Source organism: Physeter macrocephalus, chromosome 14, assembly GCF_002837175.3.
Source record: "Physeter macrocephalus isolate SW-GA chromosome 14, ASM283717v5, whole genome shotgun sequence".
NCBI lineage: Eukaryota > Metazoa > Chordata > Mammalia > Artiodactyla > Physeteridae > Physeter > Physeter macrocephalus.
The window spans coordinates 47566689-47587915 of record NC_041227.1 but is presented as its reverse complement, the minus strand read 5'-3'; the positions used below and the strand labels follow the sequence as shown (position 1 = coordinate 47587915).

Here is a 21227-nt window from a genome sequence, read left to right as displayed (position 1 = left end):
TCACTGCTGTGCAGCTTGGTACAAGTGACTTTTTTCTTTTTTTAAAAGATTCCCCCTTATTTGCAATTCTTTCCTAGAACTGGATTTCAAGGGCTGGAATTGCCATGTCAGATGCAGGAGTGGCTCTCGACATCACCTGCCAGACTGCTCCCAGAAAAGCTGAGCCAGCTGGCCGGGCCCACAGGACAGACAAGTGTGGGTTCCTCCGCAGCCCGGCCTGCACTGGGTTTCAAACTGCTGTCGTTTCCCCTGGTTCGATGGGGGTGTGTTGGTGGTGGGAAGTCCTTCAGGTTGCTATTATTTTCAAGTGGTGTCTGGGTAATAAAAACAATAACACACTCTAAAGGATGGAAAGCAGTGTTCAAATAAAAACCTGATGCCCATGTTCACAGCAGCACTGTTAACAAAAGCTGAAAGGTGGAAACCACCCAAAGGTCCACCAGCTGAAGATGATAAACACAATGAGATAGAGCCACGTGGTGGAATATTACTCAGCCATGAAAAGAACTGAAGCACCGACACAGGCTACAACCTGGATGCACCTTGAAAACAGCTTGTGCAGCAAAAGGAGCCAGATGCCAAAGGACAACTATCTATGATTCCATTTACTGGAAACATCCAGAACAGGGAAATCCACAGAGACAGACGAAGACTGGGGGTTGCTGGGGGCTGGGGGAAGGGGGCGGGGAGTGAGTGCTAATGGGGACAGGGCTTCCATCTGGGGTGACAAAAAAGTTCTGGAACTGGATGAAGGTGGTGCTTGCACAGCCTTGTGAATGCACTAAATGCTGCCAACTTGTACACTTTAAAATGGTAAACATGGTAAATTTTCTGTTATGTGTGTTATACACAATAAGGAAGCAGTGACAGCAGTAACAAACGCTCCTTCAGGGCTTGCTCTGTGCCAGGCACGGTTCTTACCTCCAGCGGTGGCTCATTACTGCGATTTACAGATGGGGACAGGCTCTCCCGGGTCACCTCACTGGCGAGAACCCATCCGCGCCTCGTTCCTTACGTCCCTGGAGCTCTGTCCCGCTCCACTTCCTTGGGCAGAAGTTTCTCTGTAAAGCCACTTCAATAAGTATTCGCCCATCTGTCCTGTGCCCAGTGATTCCTCCTCTTCCGTCAAGAGCCAGACATCCACATGCCTCCTGCAGTTGGGGTCTACACGCTATCTCGTCCATTCTGGAGTTTTAAACCTTCTTCTAAAACCTGTTTAGGAGAACAGAAGACAAGATGGCAGAGTAGAAGGACCTGAGCTCCCCTCATGATCACACCAAAATCACAACTGACTGCTGAACAACCATCGATCAAAAAGGCTGGAACCTACCAAAAAAGATATTGTACCTCCAAAGACAAAGAAGAAACCTCAATGAGCTAAGACGGTAGTGAAACACGAGGGAAAGGGGCATGGCACAACCCTTTATGAATGACATAGCCATTGTGGTTATGACCATAAACTGGTTAGAACCGATTAGGCCCAAGTTGGCAGAAGATTCGACCTCCAGTAGACCTTGAGCCTCTTTATATGCTCATCGTAATACATTAGCTAAATGACACGCCCACAGGTGCCAGGACAATTCTGAGGCTGACCATCAAAGGCCAAAAAGTGGGCGGTGGCCCAATTCCTGGAAATCTGCACCCCTTCCCAGTTGGAATAACCCTCCCAAGTCATTAGCCTATGAAACTACCCAGCCCATAAAGACTAACCACACCATATTTCCGGGCCTCTCGCCTTATGAGATGGCCCACACTCTGTCTTTGGAGTGTGTTTCTCTCAGGGCCGGCTGCTCTCACTTTCCAAGAGGACCCCATGCTCTGGGGCTGCTCTCGCCTTTTGAGACAGACCACATTCTGTCTACAGAATGTGTATCTCTATAAATAAATCCACTTCTTGCCTATCACTTTGCCTCTCGCTGAATTCCTTCTGTGCAGAGACATAAAGAGCCTGAGCTTCATTAAGTCCTGAGACCAGGTGTGTGTCAATTAAAAGACAGTGGTTTGAGTCCCAGCCTGTGGGTTCAAGTCCCAATCGGGTTTTGGCTGGGTTCAAATCCCATGTGAGTTGTATGGTTTCAGTAGGAGGGGGCACTCACCATATAATCAAATCCCATACCTGCCAGGTGGGTGACCCACAAACTGGAGAATAATTATATAGCAGAAGTTCTCCCACAGGAGTGAGTTCTAAACTCCCCATCAGGCTCCCCCAGCCTGGGGGTTTGGCATCCGGAGAAGGAGCCCCCAGAGCATTTGACTCTGAAGGCCAGCGGGGCTTGATCGCAGGAGCTCCACAGGACTGGAGGGCGCACACACTCTTGGAGGGCACACACAAGGTCTCCTGCACCAGGGCCCAGGCAGTGACTCCACAGGAGCCTGGGATGGACCTACCTGCTGGTCTTGGAGGGTCTCCTGGGGAGGTGGGGGGCGGCTGTGGCTCTCTCTGGGGTCATAAAAACTGGTGACGGAAATGTCCAGGAGTGTTAAACTCTCGCTGGAGGCAGATCTCTTGCTTGGGCCATTAGCACCAAGACCTGGCCCCACCCAACAGCCTGTAGGCTCCGAGCTGGGACACCTCAGGCCAAACACCAACAGGACTAGAACACAACCCCACCCATCAGCAGACTGCTGCCTAAGACTTCCTGAGCCCAGAGCCACCTCTAGACATGCCCCTTGACCTGCCCTACTTACCAGCTCCTCCCACCAGTGGGCAGGCACTGGGCCCTCCCCTCAGGAAGCCGGCAAAAGCCTCTACACCAGCCTCACCCACCTGGGGGCAGAATCCAGAAGCAAGAAAGCTAGACTCTGGCAGCTTGCAGACCAAATCCACAAACAGCCCAGAACCTACCCTGGGACCAGCTGGCCCCTGACCCTTGGGTGATGAGAGGGGGCATGCACTGCGGGGGCACACAGGACGAACCCCTATGGAGGGCCAGTTCTCCAAGGTCGAGAGACATAACTACCCTTCCACATACATAAAAATAAAACCCGTTTAGCTCGGACATGTGTGCAGTTAGTTCCGGAGAGCAGGGTTCCCGAGTGGCGGTGAAGGTTGAGGGCATGGTGTCCACCTTCCAGCCCCCTGCTGCTCGACAACCATCAGCTCCTTGCCAGCCCCCTCCGGGGTGGGTACCCAGGACCACCTGTTTCTGGGCCCTCCCAGCCTTCTCTTCCACCTGTGGCCACTTCTCCACTCAGACGGCCACAGACCTCACCCAGGAAGGACCTGAGGGCGGGAACAAGGCCAGGGGGTGAGGCCACCCCAACAAGTGGACAACTGTGCCAGGAGCTGCACACACGCCTCCCTCCATCCTCACATACCACAAGGGAGACTGCCCGAATCCCTGTTTCACAGATGGGGAAACAGAGGCATGATCCCGTGATGGCTCCCAGCCACGCAGCCTCTGGGTGACCAGGCCCCGGCCACCTGCAGCTGCCACATGTAGCGCCCACCTCCGGGCGGATGAACTGCGTCCCGCGTGTGATGTCCTCCCTGGTGAGGCGTGGGCAGGACAGTGCTCGTGGCCCTCAGCCCTCCTCCCCCCACCACCCAGGGCCAGGCCGGGGAGCCGAGCCAAGTGAGTCCTCAGCTTGTCAGACTCCCTCTCGTCCGCCCGGCTGCCTGGTTGAGGGACATCGCAGGGAGCCCACCTCGGCCGGGGGCCAGGCCTCTGACTGCAGCCTCGCTCCCGCCTGCCTGCCTGCCCACGCTCAAGTCCTGTCTGCTTGTCCGATCCTGCAGCACCAGTGCATCTGCCGGGCCTCACACCCCCCAGGGAAGGGGCTCCACAGCCGCCTTGGGGGTCAGACCACCCTCATGCCCCCCCACAGCCTTGGGGGTGCCTGCCCCCATCTGGACTATGTGCCCTTCAAGCCTCAGCCAAGGGGACTCTTCCTCCAGGAAGCCCTCCTGAGCCCCCGCCCCCTCCCCCTTGGCCTCCTGTCCACACTCTGGGCTGCTGGACCTGGAAGAGTGGACCTGTTCATCCTCCCCTCCTGCATGTGGGGCCCCCCCTTGCTCCGTGGCTTCCCCAGCATCCACTGTGACTGTGGCCAAGGCCGGGCTCAGGGCTGTCTGAACCGCTCCAAATCCTCCCGTTATTAAAATGTTCCACTGGTCCCAGGAGAGACAGGTGAGGAGGCACCTCCTGCCTGTGCCTGGCAGGTGGTCTGCTGGTGGCCAGAGGCTCCTTGAGCTGTCATTTCAGGTGGGAGAGTGGGGAGGGCGTGGTGCGGGTGTGTGGTCTGAGGAGGTCAGATGGCTGAGTCTCTGCCCCTGGCATCTGAGTGACCTTGGGCCCATGGCGGCTACCTGGGCCTCTCAGGGTGAGCTGCAGGCTGTGAAGCTGAGCAGAAGTGACAGGCTCCTGTCTCCCCATCTGGCCACTTCCAGGCCGGACCGCGAGTGAGCAGGGGCCTTGGGCCAGGGGCAAGCTGGGCTGGACCCAGCAGGAGCCCTTCTCACCAGGCTCATCCACTACTGGTGCCCACAGGGGTCCCCAGGGACGGTGACATGGAATGGGTCAGAGCCGTTCCAGAGTGACCCTGCTGTAGGCCCTGTGTGGGGACGGAACCCCAGGCCTGGGACAGGGGGTGTGTGTCTCCTGGGCTGCCCTGCGTCCTGGTTATCCTTCTGCACAGCTGGAGTCAGTGCTCTGCAGCCACCTCCGGACTGTGCTGCAGGATGCCCGCTGGGAGCTTGGGGTGCGGGCCAGGGCAGCCTCTGGACCGTCCTCCAGGTGGGCCCTCTTCCTCCTAATCATCCTTGTCACAGGGACGCCCGTGATGGAGCTGTAGCCCTGTCCCCCATCCCCTGCTGGAAGGCCTATCTGTGGCCCAGGTGAACTTGGCCCTGCCCTCCCCGTGTTCGGGCCCTGACCCGGGGCTCAGTTGAGGCAGAGAGCCCTCCATGGCCCCCAGCTGCTAGGGGCTCAGCTGACCTATCCAACTCTGAGTCCATAAAAGGGGGCACTGGGGTCAGAAGGTCCAGCCACGGGGCGCAGAGGGCCCAAATCGGGGACCCTGGGCATGCCCCCTCCCTGCGAGGGGCTTCCCCTAAGATTCCGTGACGCATCCTCTCTGAGCTGCTCCCCCTGCTGGGTCCTGGGGCAAATGCCGGTGGCCTGTGTGCCAAGTCTGCCTGCTGCCTCCCAGCTGTGCTGCTGGGGCCATGGCTCAGTGTCCCCTCTGCACAGAGGGAGAGTAGCTGCCGGGCCCCCGAGGATGCCAGTGCAGGCCTGACGGCGAGCTCTCAGGAAGGGGTGTCATTACCCCGCCATCCTCTCCCTCCCTCCTCATCTGCCCCCTCCTGTCTCAGTTTATCCAGAAGGATCAGGCCCAGGCCTGGGAAGGGTTTGTTAAAAGGGCCGACCCCAAGGGAGGAGCACGCTGGGGGGCGCCCTCCAGAGCTGCCCTGGGAGGAGGGGAGTGTCCCATCCCTGGGGGCGTGCAAGCCGTCTGGAGGGGAGCGTTGGGGCCTCAGGGCTTTGTTGACCCCACCGCAGCCTCTGAGCCACCGCCTGAATGCTGCTGGGGAGAAGGGTGCTGGGCAGTCCCGGCATGTCCCGAGACTCTTTTCCCGACGCTAATGCAATTTGGAAACAAATTTAATAAATCAATGCACCTGCCTCTGCATCCTGACACGTGGCTGCACCCACCTGCCTGCACAGACCTTGCTCACCTCAGCCCCTGCAATGGGAATTCACCCCCAGAGACCCTGCAAGGCTGGGTCGGGGAGGGGTGCTGTGTGGGGGTGGGAAGGGGCCAAGAAGGGCGCTTGTCACTCCCAGCACCGGGCACCAGGCCAGCCATTTCCTGGCCTCCACTCAGGCCATGCCCACAGCAGCTCCATGCAGAGGCCGGTGTAACTTCACTCCCCAAATGGGGAAACTGAGGCTTGGGGTGCGGGGTTGGGGGGGCCTCCTGTCCAGCCACGTGGTAAAGCGCAGGGCCTGAGTCGTCCCAGAAGTCTTCATCCCATGAGCGCCACTCGCCTCTGGACTAAAGGCTGGAGACCGTGGGATCTACTGCTGTCCAGGGTCAGGGCCAGGTTGGCCCAGAGCCCCGCCTTGGGGACCATGTCCTGTCACAGGGAGAGTTAGACTGGGACCCCCACATGCGAAGAGGGCCCCCTGCCGGCCCACCCGCCACACCCCAGGGTCGTTCAATGTCAGGGAGCTCGGTTCCAGTCCCACGTGTTCTGCCCGGTTCCCTGGGTTGGACCCCGGGCAGGTCCATCCTGTTCTGGCCACAGGGGAAAGATGGTGTGTAAAGAGCAGGTTCTAAGTCAAAGGTGGACAGTGGTCCCTCCCGTGGTTCCCCCCAACCAGCAGGCCCTGTGTATCCACTGCCACCTGGGAAACTAAGCACAGAGAGGCTCAAGGTGGTTCCTCAGGCCATCAGCCCCGATGATGGGCTCTGGGTTGGGGGAGGTCTTGGGCTGCTGTCTCCAAAGCCTACATTTTTTAAACACCTACTGTGTGCCAGGTGGTACAAATGTCATCCGTCAAGTGAGGGGTGCCAGTGCCAAGGGTCAGGGCCCTGGGAGGAGGGCATGGGGGCCCAGGCCAAGGGCAAGCCCAGGCTGGTGAATCTGAGGTGCTCCAGGGGCTTGTGTGGCCCAAGTGGGGGATGGGGCAGCCGTGGGAGAGGTGGAGGGCCAGGGACCGCGGGACTGTGCTGGGGGTGGGGTGTGGATGTCCTGTTACGAGCACTGGTGGGTCCATGGGATGGGTCAGAGTGCGAGGTGCCAGAGGTCATCCAGGCCACAGCGTTGCCGGCTGGGTTGACTCAAGAGAACCCCAGAAGCCGCTGCCGGCAGCTGCACAGTATTTCACGGCCAATGGCGCCCTCTGCTGGCCATGTTGGGCATCGTCCTGACACTTAGGCTCCCAGCCCAGGATGTGGAACTTAGAGATGTTCACCCCTCCCCGCGGACCAGAAGACACACACCAGGCTCTGGGTGGCCTTGGGGACACTGTTCCCAGGACAGGACCTACCTACAGTGTGGGGAAGATTTGGGCATCTGATTCAAGGTACCCACTGGAGGCTGAATTCAACTCCCCATCAGAGACACCTGTGTGCCCAGGGGGACAGCCCCACTGGAACCAGTAAGACACAGGAGACAAGAGCCTGGCCTCAGGTGTGGTCCAGGTGCAGTTCCTCCAGGCAGGTGTCAGATGTAGCCAGGACAGGTGGGGCTGGGGGCCTGCCTGGCCCTTTAAGAGGGCCGCGGTGGTGGTGGGGGATCCCTGTTGCCTAGCAACAGGAGGGCTTGGTGTGTACCTGTCTACGAGACCAGAAGACATGTCCTGCTTGGGGACAGAGTGGCCGGAGCTGCCCTGCTGACTGTGCTGAGCGGCCCTCCTCCCTCTCCCCCCCAACCCCGTGCCCGGGCGCACCATGGCGCAGACAGATATACTTCTGACCAAGGAGCCCGCCCCGCAAACGGTGCCAGCATGCCAGCTGCCCCGCAAGCTGTATGATGTGGCCCGAAACACAGGTGCCCACATGTCCTCGGGCCTGGCCACCGCTGGTTTCCGCACGGCCAAGTACCTGGTGGATGAGTGGTTCCAGAACTGCTATGCCCGCTACCACCAGGTCTTCGCCGACCTCGACCAGTCGGAGCGGCAGCACCACGAGAGCCAGCAGCTGGTGGCCGAGACTGAGGCACTGGCGCAGCGCACGCAGCAGGACTCCACGAAGAAGGTGGGCGAGCGCCTGCAGGACATGCACTGCTGGAAGTCGGAGCTGCAGCGCCAGGTGGAAGAGCTGGTCGCAGAGACTGACCTGCTGCTGGCCCAGAAGCAGAGGCTGGAGCGCACCCTGGATGCCACGGCCGTGCCCTTCTCCATAGCCACTGACAACCTGCAGTGCCGGGAGCGCCGCCAGCACCCCGACCTTGTGCATGACTGCGTGGAGATGGAGCTGCTGAAGGTTCGGCCCCTCCCAGCCCCCAGAACTGCAGACTGGGCCGCCCCACCTCTCCCCAGGGAGCAGGACCTTCCCTGGGCTGAGAGTGGGCACCGTGTGCCCCACGACACAGCTGGCAGAGGCCTTGGTGCCCATGTACCTCGTGGCTGCACACAGGCACAGAGAGCCTGCTCCCCTCAGCACACGCAGGGACACACAAGCACATGCCCAGGCACAGAGAAGGTGGCTCTGCTTGTAGGTGGGGGACCAGAACTGACTGGGGCCGCCCCGGCTGGGGGCAGGGGCAGGGCTCAGACCACCCATGGGGGAGGTGCCGTCCTTGGCCCCAGGAGGGTGCTGGGTCTGGCCTTCCCACAGTCTGGTCCTTATAGTGGGTGCTGGGCAAGGCCTTGCTCCCTGCAAGGTGGGCCCAGCCAGGACATGCTGGGTTGGGGGCACTGTGGCCTGGGGGCAGGTCCCAGCATGGGGGTTGAGCATGGTTGGGGGCAGGGGCTGAACTTTGGTGCCTATCCACTCACCCTAGCCCCGGGTCCAGGGTTCCTGCTCTGCCCCTTGCCCCATTATGGCTCCCATGTGGGGGTGAGGCAGGGCCCAGGCCATGGCAGCATTCATACCTGGAATGTGTATTGGGACGTTTGCCTGAGGCTGAGACAGTCAGAGGCCACTGAGGCAGGGCGGGGACTGGCCAGTTCCCCATAAGCCCTGACGCCCCTCCACACACCTCCGAAAACCAGGAGGGGCCTGAGCTGAGACCCAGGAGTGGCTAACTGAGGTTGGGATGTGGTTGGGTCATGGTGGTACCTGCACCCACTGTGCGGTCCCTCAGTCACCCCTGGGTCCTGGCACCTGCTGAACAGCCCCTTTGGTCACCCTGGGTCACGCAAATTAAGCCTGACCCTGAGTTCCCAGAGGCAGAGCCCCCCATGCCCGTGTTGGAAATCCAGCCTCAGACCAGTGTGCAGGCGTGGATGGGATAAAGGTGGGGTGGGGGCCACATGCATCCCACAAAGAGCCCTTTCCCCTCCGAACCTGGCAGGACCTGTCCTTGGGGAAGCCCCCAAAGGATCAGGGAGTCACCTAGGCCAGGCCCCTGATGCTGGCAGGGAAGAGCCTCACCTGCGAACAGGCTGCAGGCCACTCATGAGATATGGGGGAGACAGCCAGCCAGCCCAGGTGCCCGGAGACCCCCTGCAAACCCCAAGCTCAGGCCAGAACCTTGAGTACCTCCTCCTGGCCCCAGGCCCTTCCTCTGTCTCCCCAACATCCCACCCTCACACTCATTCACTCAAGAACCTCCCAAGGCTCTGGGGGTGAACCCTCTGCCCTGAGCCAGGTCCCCCGTCCAGTAGTACATGGACAACAGAGGGGCCAGGACAGAGAGATGGACGCACGGGTCAGAACTGGGCACACAGGGTTTAGAGACCAACAGAGGAGAAAATTCAAATCAGGGGGAAAGAGTTTTTCCTGCCCAGAAAATGAAACTGTCAGGGTAGCAGGAGGAAACACAGGGTTTCCCCTTGTGTCCTTTGTCTGGGTAAGGCCTCTCTGAGTCCAAGGCCCCAAGGGGCAGCCTCAGAGGGGCTCCTGGTCCCCAGTGGCCGGGGTCCTCAAAGGCTGTCGCCAGGCTGTCCAGGGGCCAGTGGGCAGGCTCGTGCCCTCAGTGTCTTGGGCAGGCTGCAGGGGTGGCCCCAGAGCCCAGGGGGTGCTAAGTGCCCAGCAAGTGGGAACCACTTCTGGGTGATCCTCCCCACAGCCCATAGAAGCCCCCAGAAGAAATGACCCACTGCACCACCCCAAACAGCCCAGAATAAATCTGGCGAGAAAGCCGGGCTCATCTCCCATTTCCAGGAAAGAAGCTGGGGCCCAAGGCCACCAGCAGAGGTCAGGTGCTGGCAGAGCCCCCAGTTCCACTGGGGGTCACCCCAAATCTCAGCTCCTCCTAGAGGTTTGAGAGGCTGCCTGTGGGCCCCACCAGCCTGGCTGTCCTCAGACTCTTACCAGGGACGGGGGTCTTCTTCCCCAGGAGGCAGACCTCATCCGGAACATTCAGGAGCTCCTGAAAAGGACCATGATGCAGGCCGTGAACCAGATTCGGTGGGTCTGGGTGGCCTCTAGGGCTGCCCTCGGGATGTCCCCTACCCTTCAGGCTAGCTATGGGCAGGAAGTTGGGGTGACCCGGCCCTGAGGCTCAGAGAAGTGAGGGATTGTCCCTAGTCATAGCCAGGAGCAAAGGGCTGGGTAGAGACACTGGGCAGGTAGGGGTGGCAGATTCCTGCATGGCCGAGGGGCCTGGGCATCCAGAACCCAGGCCAGCATCCCAGGGCCCACCCTGCCGCTTGGGGGGCTTACCCTGCCCTGCACTCAGGTGGGCCCAGCTCCCCACCTGCACAGACGCAGGCCCTGCCTGCTCTCCCCAGGATGAATCACGAGCACAAGGAAACGTGCGAGATGGACTGGTCCGACAAAGTGGAGGCCTGCAACATCGACGAGGCCTGCTGCGGCTACCACAACCAGAGCACCGACTTGCAGTTCTACCCGCACTCCGCCAAGTTCGAGGAGAGGTGGGGTCTTCCGCAGGGGCTGTGCACAAACACCCAGCCCCCACCTACGAGATTCCCACCTGGGCTCCTAGTCCCTCCGCTGGGGGTCCTTTGTGCAGCTCTTCTGCTCCTGGGGATGGGCAGGCGAGCGGGACCTCCGCCCAAGTGCCCGGCACACACGGTTCACCACAGGGGCCGGGGTTTGCGGCGGAGGCAGGACCCAGGGTCGGGGGCCGCCTGAGGCAGGGCGGCTGATTGCAGCTCCGCATAAGGCCGGCAGGGGGCGCTCGGCCACCACCCATCGCAACACAGCCCCGGGGTGGCGCAGGGCCCAGGGACATAGGAGGCACTGGGGCGCGGGAACCACCGGGAGGCGCAGGAGGCACGGAAGACACGGAGTGGGGAGCTGGGGGCGCGGGGCTAGCGGGGCGGAGCTGGGGGAGCAGGAGGCCCGGGGAGCGCGCGGGGAGGCGCTCCGGGTGGCGCGGGGGGCGGGGCGAGGAGTGGCGCTAGGACTGGGGGTGGTCGTTTATGCTGGGGCGCAGGGGATACCGGGCGCGGCGGGCGCGGGGAGGCCCTGGTGCAAACTGGAGCCATTGGCAGGTGCCCCCACCGACCGCGGTGCCCGCCCACTCCCTTCCCGCAGTGCCTCCACGCCGGAGACCTGGGCCAAGTTCACCCAGGAAAACCTGTACCGCGCTGAGCGCGAACGCCTGGCCTCAGTCAACCTGCGGAAGCTCATCGATTGCATCCTGCAGGACACATCCGAGGACCTGCGGCTGCAGTGCGACGCCGTGAACCTGGCCTTCGGGCGGCGCTGTGAGGAGCTGGAGGACGCGCGCCACAAGCTGGAGCACTCCCTGCGCAAGGTGGGGCCGCCCAGGCCACGCCCATCCCACGTCAGACCACTCCCACTCCGCAGCCAGGCCACGCCCAGCCCACGACCTGGCCTCGCGCAGGACAGCCTCTAGGGCTGGACATCCCCTGGTAACCACAGAGGAAGACCAGGCCCAGACCGGGTAACCCAGACCACCCCTCCCCCAGTGGCCACTATGCCTTTGTCACGACCTGGCCTGGCTCCTGCCCCTCCTTGGCCCTGCCCATGCTGAGGGACCCCTGAGGACCCCCACTCCTCCCTGGGCCCCTATTAAGCTGATGAGAAACCAAGTGACATTTGGGGGTGGTGGCATTGTCACTGGAGTGACTGACCAGGGGGTGCTGCAAGCAGGAGCAAGGAGGGTGGAAGGAAGCCAGGCAAGGGGCCTGGCTGCCTAGTGAGGTGTCCCCGGTGCTGACCCCTGGCCCGGCAGGGCTCTGACCCTAAGCTCTCAGGGTGACCTTTGCTGCCTTTGTCTCTCCAGCTCCGACCAGCGTCGGGGGCTGGTGACCACAGGGCTGGGGGCTCTCAAGCCAGAGCTGCTGTGCCACAAGCTTTGCTGTCCGCACCGCCCCTGGGCCTCTGGGTGCCCATGGGAGGGCCGAGGTGGCCGTGCACATCCTCCCCGCCTCCACTCCTCCCCCAGAGCCAGCGGACAGAGCCGCCTGCTCGACGTGGCACAGGGCTTGGGGTGCGGTGGGGGAGACCCACAGGGACTGTCCTGTGTGCAGACACTGAGGGAGATCATGGACCAGGAGCACAATGTCGCAGCGCTGAAGCAGGCCATCAGGGACAAGGAGGCGCCTCTGAAAGTGGCCCAGACCCGCCTGTACCAGCGTTCCCACCGGCCCAACGTGGAGCTGTGCCGAGACGCTGTCCAGTTCAGGTGCCTGTCGCTGCTGGGGCCGTCCTGGGCTGGACCTGCTCACCAACCACCATAGGGCGCTGTCCACCCGCCTCCGGGCTTTCCTCAGCCTCTGGGGCCCCCTTGAACCCCTCCCCCCACCCCCGCACACAGCCCTGCAGATGTGAAGAGGAAAGACACTGGGCCCCACACAAGCACAACACACACACACACACACACACACACACACACATACACACACACACGGTTCCCACGTCCCCAGTCCTGCCCCAGCATGACTGGATGCTATGCGTCCCTTGGGGGACACTGTGCCAGGCTCCGAGTGCCAGGGGCGGCCACACTCCCTGCTTCACCCTGGTGAGGAATCTCAGGGTCTGGGAGGCAGAGCTCCCCAGGCTACACGGCAGCCCTGACCATCCTGCTCGTGGCCGTCCACACCACCAGTGTCACGGTTGACACACCTCCCTGCCTGAGGCGTAGGTGGGGTCACATCTTCTGTTTTCTAACTTATTGAGCTCGCAGTCGCCTTGTAAGCAGAAGTGCCCCTGCCTTGGGCATCCCTCTTTCCCTGTCCCTCAACTCCTTCAGAAAACTGGGGCCTCACTCGGCTCCAGGGGCGCCCATCTCACTTCCAGATGCCAGGAATAGAGGAATAGAAGTTCATGTGGTGTCCTGGCCCGGCCCTCTCCCAGCATGGCTGCTGGGTTTCCCTCTGGGCCTTTTGGGGGCCCTTCTATGGCCAAATGTCTTGACCAGGACCCCCAACAAGGGCCCCCAGGCTTTGACCTTGGGCCTCACTCTCCCCACCCAGAAGGCCAGGTGTCCCAGGGCAGCCCCAGCTCACCCCTCCCTCCCACCCCCGCAGGCTGGTGAGCGAGGTAGAGGAGCTGAACCTGTCCCTGGCGGCTCTGAGGGAGAAGCTTCTGGAAGCAGAGCAGTCCCTGCGCAACCTGGAGGACACGCGCATGAGCCTGGAGAAGGACATCGCTGTCAAGACGAACAGCCTCTTCATCGACCGCCAGAAGTGCATGGCCCACCGCACCCGCTACCCCACCGTCCTCCAGCTGGCCGGCTACCAGTGACCGGGAGGGCACCCCCGCAGGTGCAGGGACCCGTCTCCCCCTCAAATAAAGAGCATGTTAGCTTTCTACTCAGAGAGTGTACCTGGACAGGTGGGCTTTGCCTGTGGACCCCATGTTTCAGCCATGGGGGGCCAGGGGTCTCCTGGTTGGGTTCCCCCAGTCACCACCTGGGGAGAGGGGTCTGCCAAGAACCTTCAAGGCCCCCCCTCATTGCTCACTGCTGACCACACGGGGCACAGCCAAGGCATCGACAGTTTCTCTGCCCACCTGGGCCACTTGCTGGATGCTTCAGAGGGAGCGTCACCTCCTGTCACCACTTGTCACAGGCTCTGGTGGCTGCGGTGATAACTGAAGCCCCGCTCCTTTTCCTCCATGTGCCCTGGACGCTGTCACCGGAGGCCAGCCGGCACTCCCCTCGTTACTGGGGAGTGAGCCTGGAGCAGCGGTGTCAGAACATGCTGCTGGCCCAGCTGTCCCTTGAGGGACTTGGCCCCCGGGCTGTGAGGGGCCACGCAGGGCGGGGCCTGGGGCAGTGACCGCCGGGGGAACTGTGGGACTTCTCCCTGCCACCCCCACCCGGCAAAGGGTGGGCACCAGACCCTGAGCTGGGGGTGGAGGGTCAGGGATGGAGGGGCCTCCACCCCCAGCACCTTGGTCACCTCTGTGGCCAGGTTCCTCGTCCGGCCCCCTCCTTAGCCAGCAAGTGAGTCAGGCCGGGCTGTGGGCGGATGGGTGAGGGCCACAGAGCCCTGCTGCCCACCTGGCCCCACACCCTGTGTCCATGGCTCTGGGCAGAACTGGGCGCAGCATCAGGGGCTCCCCCCAAGCAGGGCCAGGTGCTCTCATGGTGGGCATGAGGCCCTCTCACTGTGCCCCCTGGGGACGAGCTCCAGGCCACTGGCCCCTCGCCCATGGCAGCTCATCAACAGGACTCGGGAAGTGTCCATTAAGAGGCTGGGAGATAATAACTCGGCCGCATGCATGCCAGCCACTCAGACCCCCATTACCGCCTGAGGCCGAGGCCGGCTGGCTGTGCAGCGCAGCGTCCCCATCAGCGGCTACGAGGGCCTCCTTGTCCCCGCGCCCCACCCCTGCCGGGTGGCTGCTGATGGGAGCTAAGTGGAGGTGCTGTGCGGAGGTCATTATCTCCAAAGCTGGGAGGGCGCGGGCACAGCCCCGGGGGGCCGGGCACTCATTGCCTGCAATTGTCTCATGACCACCCGTGAGGCTGGAAATTTTGTCGCCTTGTAGAGACAAATGACCAGGCCCTGGAGCTGATGGGTAACTCTGGGCCACACGGCAAATTCCCGAGGCTGTGGCTGCGTCTCACTGGAGAATTAGCCTCCCTGGGGAGTCTGGAGGGTGGCCAGACGGCTACACCCACCCGCAGGGATTCGGCCCCTGCAGGAGTGGGGAGCGGGGAGTCACAGGGGGGGACATCTGGGCCCTGAGGGTGGCTGAAGCCTGCGGCGTTTCCATCCACCACAGAGGACACTCTGGCCACTCTGAGTCCACTGGTGCCCATTTAACAGGTTGGGAAACCGAGGTCAGACGCAGGGAGCAGCAGAGCTCGGGCGTCTGCCCTTCTCTGGGAGCCCCAGGAACCCCAGAGATAAAAGTGGGACAGGCAGAGAGGAGCTTCCGCAGGTTGACGGGGGCCAGTCAGCAGCTCCCGCCGGAGCCTGGACTAACCCAGCCCTGGGTGACGCCTACAGAAAGCCCTCCGTCCAGGCCACCCACATCCAGATTCCAGCAGTGGCTGCTGACAAGGCGTGGGAGGCCGCCAAGCCCCTCTGGAGTGTGAACTGGCATCTCAGGGAGGCCGGGGGATATCTGGCAACCGGCTCCAGCTGGCAGAATCTCCCAGCAGCCCTCACCAGCTCTGCTCCCCTTCAGCCTGGCACGAGAAGCCCCTCAGTCTTGCCCTCTACCCTCATCCTTGCCCCCTCCCTGGTCATCAGTGAGGAGTGCCAACATGGGGAGCCTGAGGGGAGAGCCGGACCCTGGGCTGTGCCTGCATCTGCAGAGGCGAGAGAGCCAGCTGCCCACGGCCTGTCTTCCGGCGCAGCGGTCACAGCTCCCCAGGCCACGTCTGTGCCTCCCTCTGCCAGGCAGCCTGGCTTGGTGGTGGTGGTAGGGCGCTTCCCACGGAGTCACATGTCCCCGTGCTCAGAGGCTGAGGCGCCAGGCCCTGCCCCTGGACCTAGCATGCAGCTGCTCAGGCCCAGAGCAAGCACGAGGCCAGGCCCTGGTGTGGGCGTAGCCCACGCCTGCCACTGCCCGGGGGGCCCTGTGAGTTATTCCTGCCAGGGGGTTGGCATCACAGGGACACAACCCTTATCCACTGAAAGGCTGGGCTGATGCCGAGAGCCCCCAACACGGTGTCACGGCAGGCCTCTTGCCCCGCTGGGCACCGTGACCCTGGGACGGTGCAGCGGGAGGTGGAGGCAGACACAATGGGTCTGATCCGATGTTTCTCTCCCGTGCTTCACCCAAAAGGCTCAGCCCTCCTGTCCCAGCCAGAGACAGGAGGGCGTCACCGTCACCAGGTGGGCTCAGCACAGGCGTGGTGGTCTGTCTCCCCTGACTTTGGCCTCCAGCCTCCTCACCAGCCTCCCTGACTCCCCTCTAAGTCACTGCACCCCAGACAGAGGATGGCTGCCAGCTCATGGTTTCACCCCCAACTCCCCAGTCCCAGACACCCCAGGCCCTCAGAGCCACGCTGTGGCCCTTGGGCTGTCAGGAGGATACTGGAGCCCCCGTGGCAGGGCTGCACTGACGTTGCGGCAGGTGGCAGGCTGGGCGGTGGGTGGCAGGGCCCCATGAGCCTCCTGCCCGGGAGCTCTGAAGCTGGCCTGAGGCCTGTTGGTCTTGGATGGCCCAGAGGGAAGCCACGGGCACCTGGGGCGGGCATGAAAGAGCTCTCTCATGGGCCACTGGGCAGCGATGCCGGAGATGCCAGGCAGGCAGCAGCACCCGATCGTGAAATGGTAACAGGGAGGGTGGGGGCGGGTGGGGGTCTTCACAGCCGTCCTGAGCAGGGCCAGGTGGCCAGGATGCCCGGGACCCCAGACCTCTGGGGGACCAAGGTAAGGGCCCCAGGAACACAGGCCTGTCTGTGGAGCGGGCTCCCCAGGAGATACCCACTCCTGTAAGGTTCCTCCACGGGAGGAATTCAGGAGGGTTTTGCAGAGTCCAATGGGGCTAGGGGGGTGGGTGAGGGTCTGCTAGGCTCTGAGGGGGAGGTGGTGGAGAGGAGGGCTCCCACCTGCCAGGGAAGCTCAGCCTGGGAGTGGGTCTCAGACCTACTATGTAAGAAGAAGGACCTCACCCTGGGCTGCAGTCCCCGAGGGCTTCCTGGAAGAGGGAGCCTGAGTCTTTGCTCAGCATGGCTAGGGTACAGGGAAGAGCGAGGACCCCGACCTCACATGCCTGCCCTTGCAGGAGACCAACCCTCGCTGAGCCTCTCATACGTACATGGGGAAACCAGGGCAGGCAGGGCCCACTTGCCAGGGAAACTGAGGCCCAAGTGATCTGGGGCTCACCCAGGGCCCCCCAGCAGCTGCTGGTTGAGCTGGAAAGTGGAGCCTCCACCTGGCATGGATGAGCCAGGTGTCAGGCAGGGTCTCCCGAAGGAGAGGAGGTGGAGGCAAGAGGCCTAGGACTGGTAGGGCTTAAAGACCATCTTACCCACAGACGGGTGGGGGCCACATGGGGTAGCCTCCCAAGTTACCCGCAGGGGCCTGGCCTGGCCCACGGGAGGTCAGGATGAGGGTGCCGCCCTCTGCCAAGCTAGGCAGCCCGGCAGAAACTGCCTCATGTCTGACACCAACCACCTGGGCCCCGGGCTCAGCCACCGGTGGGTGGGGTGCTGCCGTTTCCTGAAGCAGCCTAGCTGTCCCTCCCGGAGGGCTCTGGCCAGCCCAGGTGGGTGGGGGACTTAGAGGGCTGATTCAGAGTCCCCACCTCCATACAGCTCTCCCTGCGTCTACCAGGTGTGGGGTCTCCAGCCATGGGGGGTTTGGGGACCGGGACTCCCCAGCCATAGGCAGTTAGGGTGCCCGCCACTGCCCAGAGCTAAGGCCCTAAGGCCCCAAGGAGGGAGGCAGCTATGGGGAGGAGGGAGCAGCCCCGGAGAAGGAATCTGGAAGCACCAGCTCCCATGGGGTGGGGCTGCCTTGGTCACTCACTGGGGCTCTGGAAGGGCAGGTGTGAATGGTCCCCTGTGCTGGCCCCTCTGATCGATGGTGGTCCCCAGGTGCTGTGTTAGGGAGGATGCTGAGGCCACATCCAGGTCCAGGGGAAAGTGTGTAGGGATCCATTAGTGATGTCTGTCGGGGCAGGGGTCTGAGGGTCCAGGAGGGCTCTGCCAGGTGCCCTGTCTGGTGCAGGATGAGGCTCCGGCCACGCCCACTGCAGCCCCTCCAGGGGTCCCAACTGTCCATCCTCACCCAGGCAGCTCCCTGGTCCCACCGGTCTCCCCCACACAAGGGGGCACAGTTGGGCTGCTGCAGGGGTGGGGGCTCAGCAGGGGTGTCCCCTCTCCACTCCCCATTTTCCTCCCCCATCCTCTTCCTCCCTTCCTGCCCTCCGGACCCAGGCTCTGGCCCAGATGGCAGCCGCTGCCCTCCTGCTCCTCCTGGCACTGCCCGCAGGGGCCTGGCCTGGGCTGAGGCTGCCCTGCTGGTTGTGTATGCACTGCAGCTGCCTACTCTGGCCTCCGCTGCCCCCAGCCCGCACGCCCGCATGAGCGACAGGGATGAGTGGGTGGGGCTGCCCCACATGCCGCCCACCATCAACATCTCGATCCTCAAAGGTGAGTGTTCCTGGAGAGGCGGCCCCACTGCCCCCGGCCCCACAGGGACACTCCGCAATGAGGGGCATGGGAAGAGAGGCAAGAGAGCAGGGCGACGGCCCAAGGCTAGCTCTGGGAAGGCTGGGCCCCAGGGGGGCACACAAGGGCCTGCTCCCTGCTCCCCATAGCCGCCTCCTCCGGTGGGAAGCAGGGTGCCCTGGGGAAGGGGCTGTGGACGGGGAGGGATGGCGGGGGGGTGGGGTGGGGTGGCAGGTGGGGCTGAGTTTCCCTTCAATCCTGCTCCCCCATCCCAAGGGGAGGTGGGAAGGGGGTCTGGGAGCAGCGCCCCCTTTGAGAGGCAAGACAGGCTGAGCTCTAAGAGGGAGCACCCTGAAGGCTGGACGGAGGCCACACGGAGGTTGGATTTGGTTACCACCTTCCCAGGCCTCTCCTCCTTCAAAACCCAGTTCAGACACTTCCTCTGGCAGCTACTGGACCCCCATCGTCCCCACCGTCCCAGCCATCCCCATGTGACCATCTGCACAGGCCTCAGAACTGCCAGGACCTCAGGGTGTGGCTTCTTTCTCATTGCCCCGTGGAGGGCGGGTTAGCGCCCACCTGACAGATGAGACTGAGGCTCACAGAGGTGAGGTCACTTGCAAGGCCGTGTGGCCAGAGAATCTGACCCTTGAAACCTTGACCAGGGGCTTCCCCTTACCCCCCACCCCTGCAGGTGAGAAGGGTGAAGCGGGGGTCAGAGGTCGCTCCAGCAGGAGCAGGAAGGAGGGCCCGCCCGGCTCCCGGGGCCTCTGTGGCCACAAGGGCCAGAAGGGGCAGGTGGGGCCGCCGGGCACCCTGTGCCAGCGTGCCTACGTGGCCTTCTCGGTGGGCCGGCGAGAGGGGCTGCACAGCACTGATGCCCTCCAGGCTGTGCCCTTCGACACAGAGCTGGTGAACCTGGACGGTGCCTTCGACCTGGCCTCCAGCCACTTCCTCTGTGCCGTGCCCGGCGTCTACTTCTTGAGCCTCAACGTGCATACCTGGAATTACAAGGTGACGTACCTGCACATCATGTGCAACCGGCAGGCCGTGCTGTATGCGCAGCCCAGCGAGCGCCGCATGATGCAGACACAGAGCCTGCTGCTGGCGCTGGCCACGGGTGACGCTGTCTGGGTGAGCATGTTCCAGAGGGACGGCGACAACGCCATCTACAGCGAGCGCGGTGACCTCTACATCACCTTCAGCGGCCACCTGGTCAAGCCGGACGCTGAACTCTAGCAGCCCCCACACTACATCCAACCCTCAACGGCAGTCATTCCCGGAGCCCCGCAGCCCAGGACTGATGCCAGCTGAGATGGAGCACCAACTGCGTGCAGACGCTGAGCTGAGCACAGGGGTGTGGCAGGAGCAGGACAGACCCGGGCCTGCCCTGCTGGAGATGACACAGACGAAGGTTTCACACCAAGACATTCAGGAAGCAGAGCCTTGTTCTGGGCGCGTGGTGGGTGGGGGATGGGGGATGGGCCGGAGCACCTCCACACGCGATGGAGTTTGCTCCCCTGGTCGAGCTACCTATTCTGCATATAAAGGCTGTGCCAGGAACCACTGCCATGGAGAGCTTTACAAAGCACCTATTGGGTGCCAGGCTGGTTGCTAGGGAGGTTGCAGGGTAGGGGGGGAAGGGGGTCAAGTGCAGATGCCGGCCCTCCTGGAGCCAACTCTAGCAGGAAGCATGATGGATTCCAGGGTGTTCGAGGGCAGCAGAGGCCACAAGACAGGATGAAATGGAGCAGGTTAGGGTGCTGGCCCGGCCGGGACGGGTCTTCTCCTTGGTGAACACGCCACCAGCCCTGGTGGGCTGATTTTCTGGGGCTCAGCATCCTCTTGTCTGTCTGGAATGGGCTGGAAGGGGGAGGAAGCTCATACTTGGATGTGCACCTGAGCCCAGGGAGCCCCAGACCCCCACGGTGTCACCTCCTACTTAGGTGTGCTGATGCTGGGCCTGGCGGCAACGGGAAATGACCAGGCTGGCCTCGTCCCTGCGGACGGGTGTGGGTGGAGTTTGGCCATGCTCACTCCACAGGAATCCCCTGTCCACCCCACGGTCGGAGCCACCAGGCTACCCCACGCTTGAGTCCACTCTGAGTCTTTCCTTTCCTGCCACGTGTCCTCCGGCCACTCTGGGACCTTCTGTCCAGCCCCTGTGGCCCCATCACCCGCCGCCTCCCCTCTGGCCCTCCCCTGGCATCCCCTCCTGCAGCTGCTCCCTCCCGAATGAGGATTCTGGGCCAGTGAGGCTGCTGGGGCCCTGGCAAGAGCAGCGTCTGGAATCACCAGAGCCCGGCGAGTTGGCTGAGGTCCTGGGCCATGCAGAGGTGGCTGGAGCTGCAGGCTGGCCGGAGGCCAGGGCCTTCCAGGTGCTGGACAGGCATGGGGGTTTCCACCTCAGGGTCTTGGGCCCACAGAAAGCCGGCCTGGCTGATCCTGTCTCCTCATCACGTCCTACCCCGGCCCCCACTCCTTCCCACCAGGAGCCCAAAGCATCCTGAGATGGATCTCTGACTGGCTGGGGGCCCCACATCTACCTGGCCCTGGCAGATCCTCTCCAGATCATCATCGGCTGATGGGGGAGGTGGGGAGGGGGTGGGGGCCCACTCGTCCTTTTCACAAACAGGCACCTCCTTGTCCCCAGGGAGGGGACACAGATGGGATCACAGTGACCCTCCTCTGCCACCACGGAACTCAGTTATCCCTCAGGATCATCAACCCTGAATAAGGCTGGAGCCAGGAACGTCCCACACCCACCCGTGAACAGCAGAGCCCACCCTCCCAAACACACAGGCCAGGACAGGCCACGCCCTTGACAGGTGGGGAAACTGAGGCCTGGCAAGGGGGTGTAGACCCCCAAGCCTGTGTGGGCTGGGAGCTGGTCCCCTCCATGGACTGGGCTGTCTTCCCTAGTATGGCCTGGGACAGAGGGGAAGGCAGGAGACGGGCCCCCACTGGGGAGGGGCTGCTGGGACTTCCTGTCTGCAGGGGGAGGGGGCTTTTTTTTTTAACATCTTTATTGGAGTATAATTGCTTTACAATAGTGTGTTAGTTTCTGCTTTATAACAAAGTGAATCAGCTATACATATAA

General features: G+C 62.6%; 2 protein-coding genes across 2 annotated transcripts; both read left to right on the top strand.

The window, feature by feature from the left end:
* Positions 1 to 7299: 7299 nt before the first annotated feature.
* TEKT4 (tektin 4) lies at positions 7300 to 13361 on the top strand. The gene is made up of 6 exons (XM_007100129.2): positions 7300 to 7932; positions 9953 to 10023; positions 10347 to 10490; positions 11116 to 11338; positions 12078 to 12232; positions 13077 to 13361. The coding sequence occupies exons 1-6, from the start codon at positions 7399 to 7401 to the stop codon at positions 13291 to 13293; spliced, it is 1344 nt and encodes a 447-aa protein (XP_007100191.2). The 5' UTR covers positions 7300 to 7398; the 3' UTR covers positions 13294 to 13361.
* Positions 13362 to 17905: 4544 nt separating this feature from the next.
* Positions 17906 to 19366, top strand: C1QTNF8 (C1q and TNF related 8). The gene is given in 3 exon segments (XM_007100130.3): positions 17906 to 18019; positions 18022 to 18109; positions 18822 to 19366. Coding segments are annotated over 3 exon segments (747 nt in total).
* The last annotated feature ends 1861 nt before the right edge of the window (positions 19367 to 21227 follow it).

Bases quoted from the DNA above. Each gene is read 5' to 3' on its own strand.
- TEKT4 (XM_007100129.2), top strand. From the start codon at position 7,399: ATGGCGCAGACAGATATACTTCTGACCAAGGAGCCCGCCCCGCAAACG. The intron at 7,933-9,952 runs GTTCGGCCCCTC...CTTCTTCCCCAG, and splicing joins TGGAGATGGAGCTGCTGAAG to GAGGCAGACCTCATCCGGAA. The intron at 10,491-11,115 runs GTGGGGTCTTCC...CCCTTCCCGCAG, and splicing joins TCCGCCAAGTTCGAGGAGAG to TGCCTCCACGCCGGAGACCT.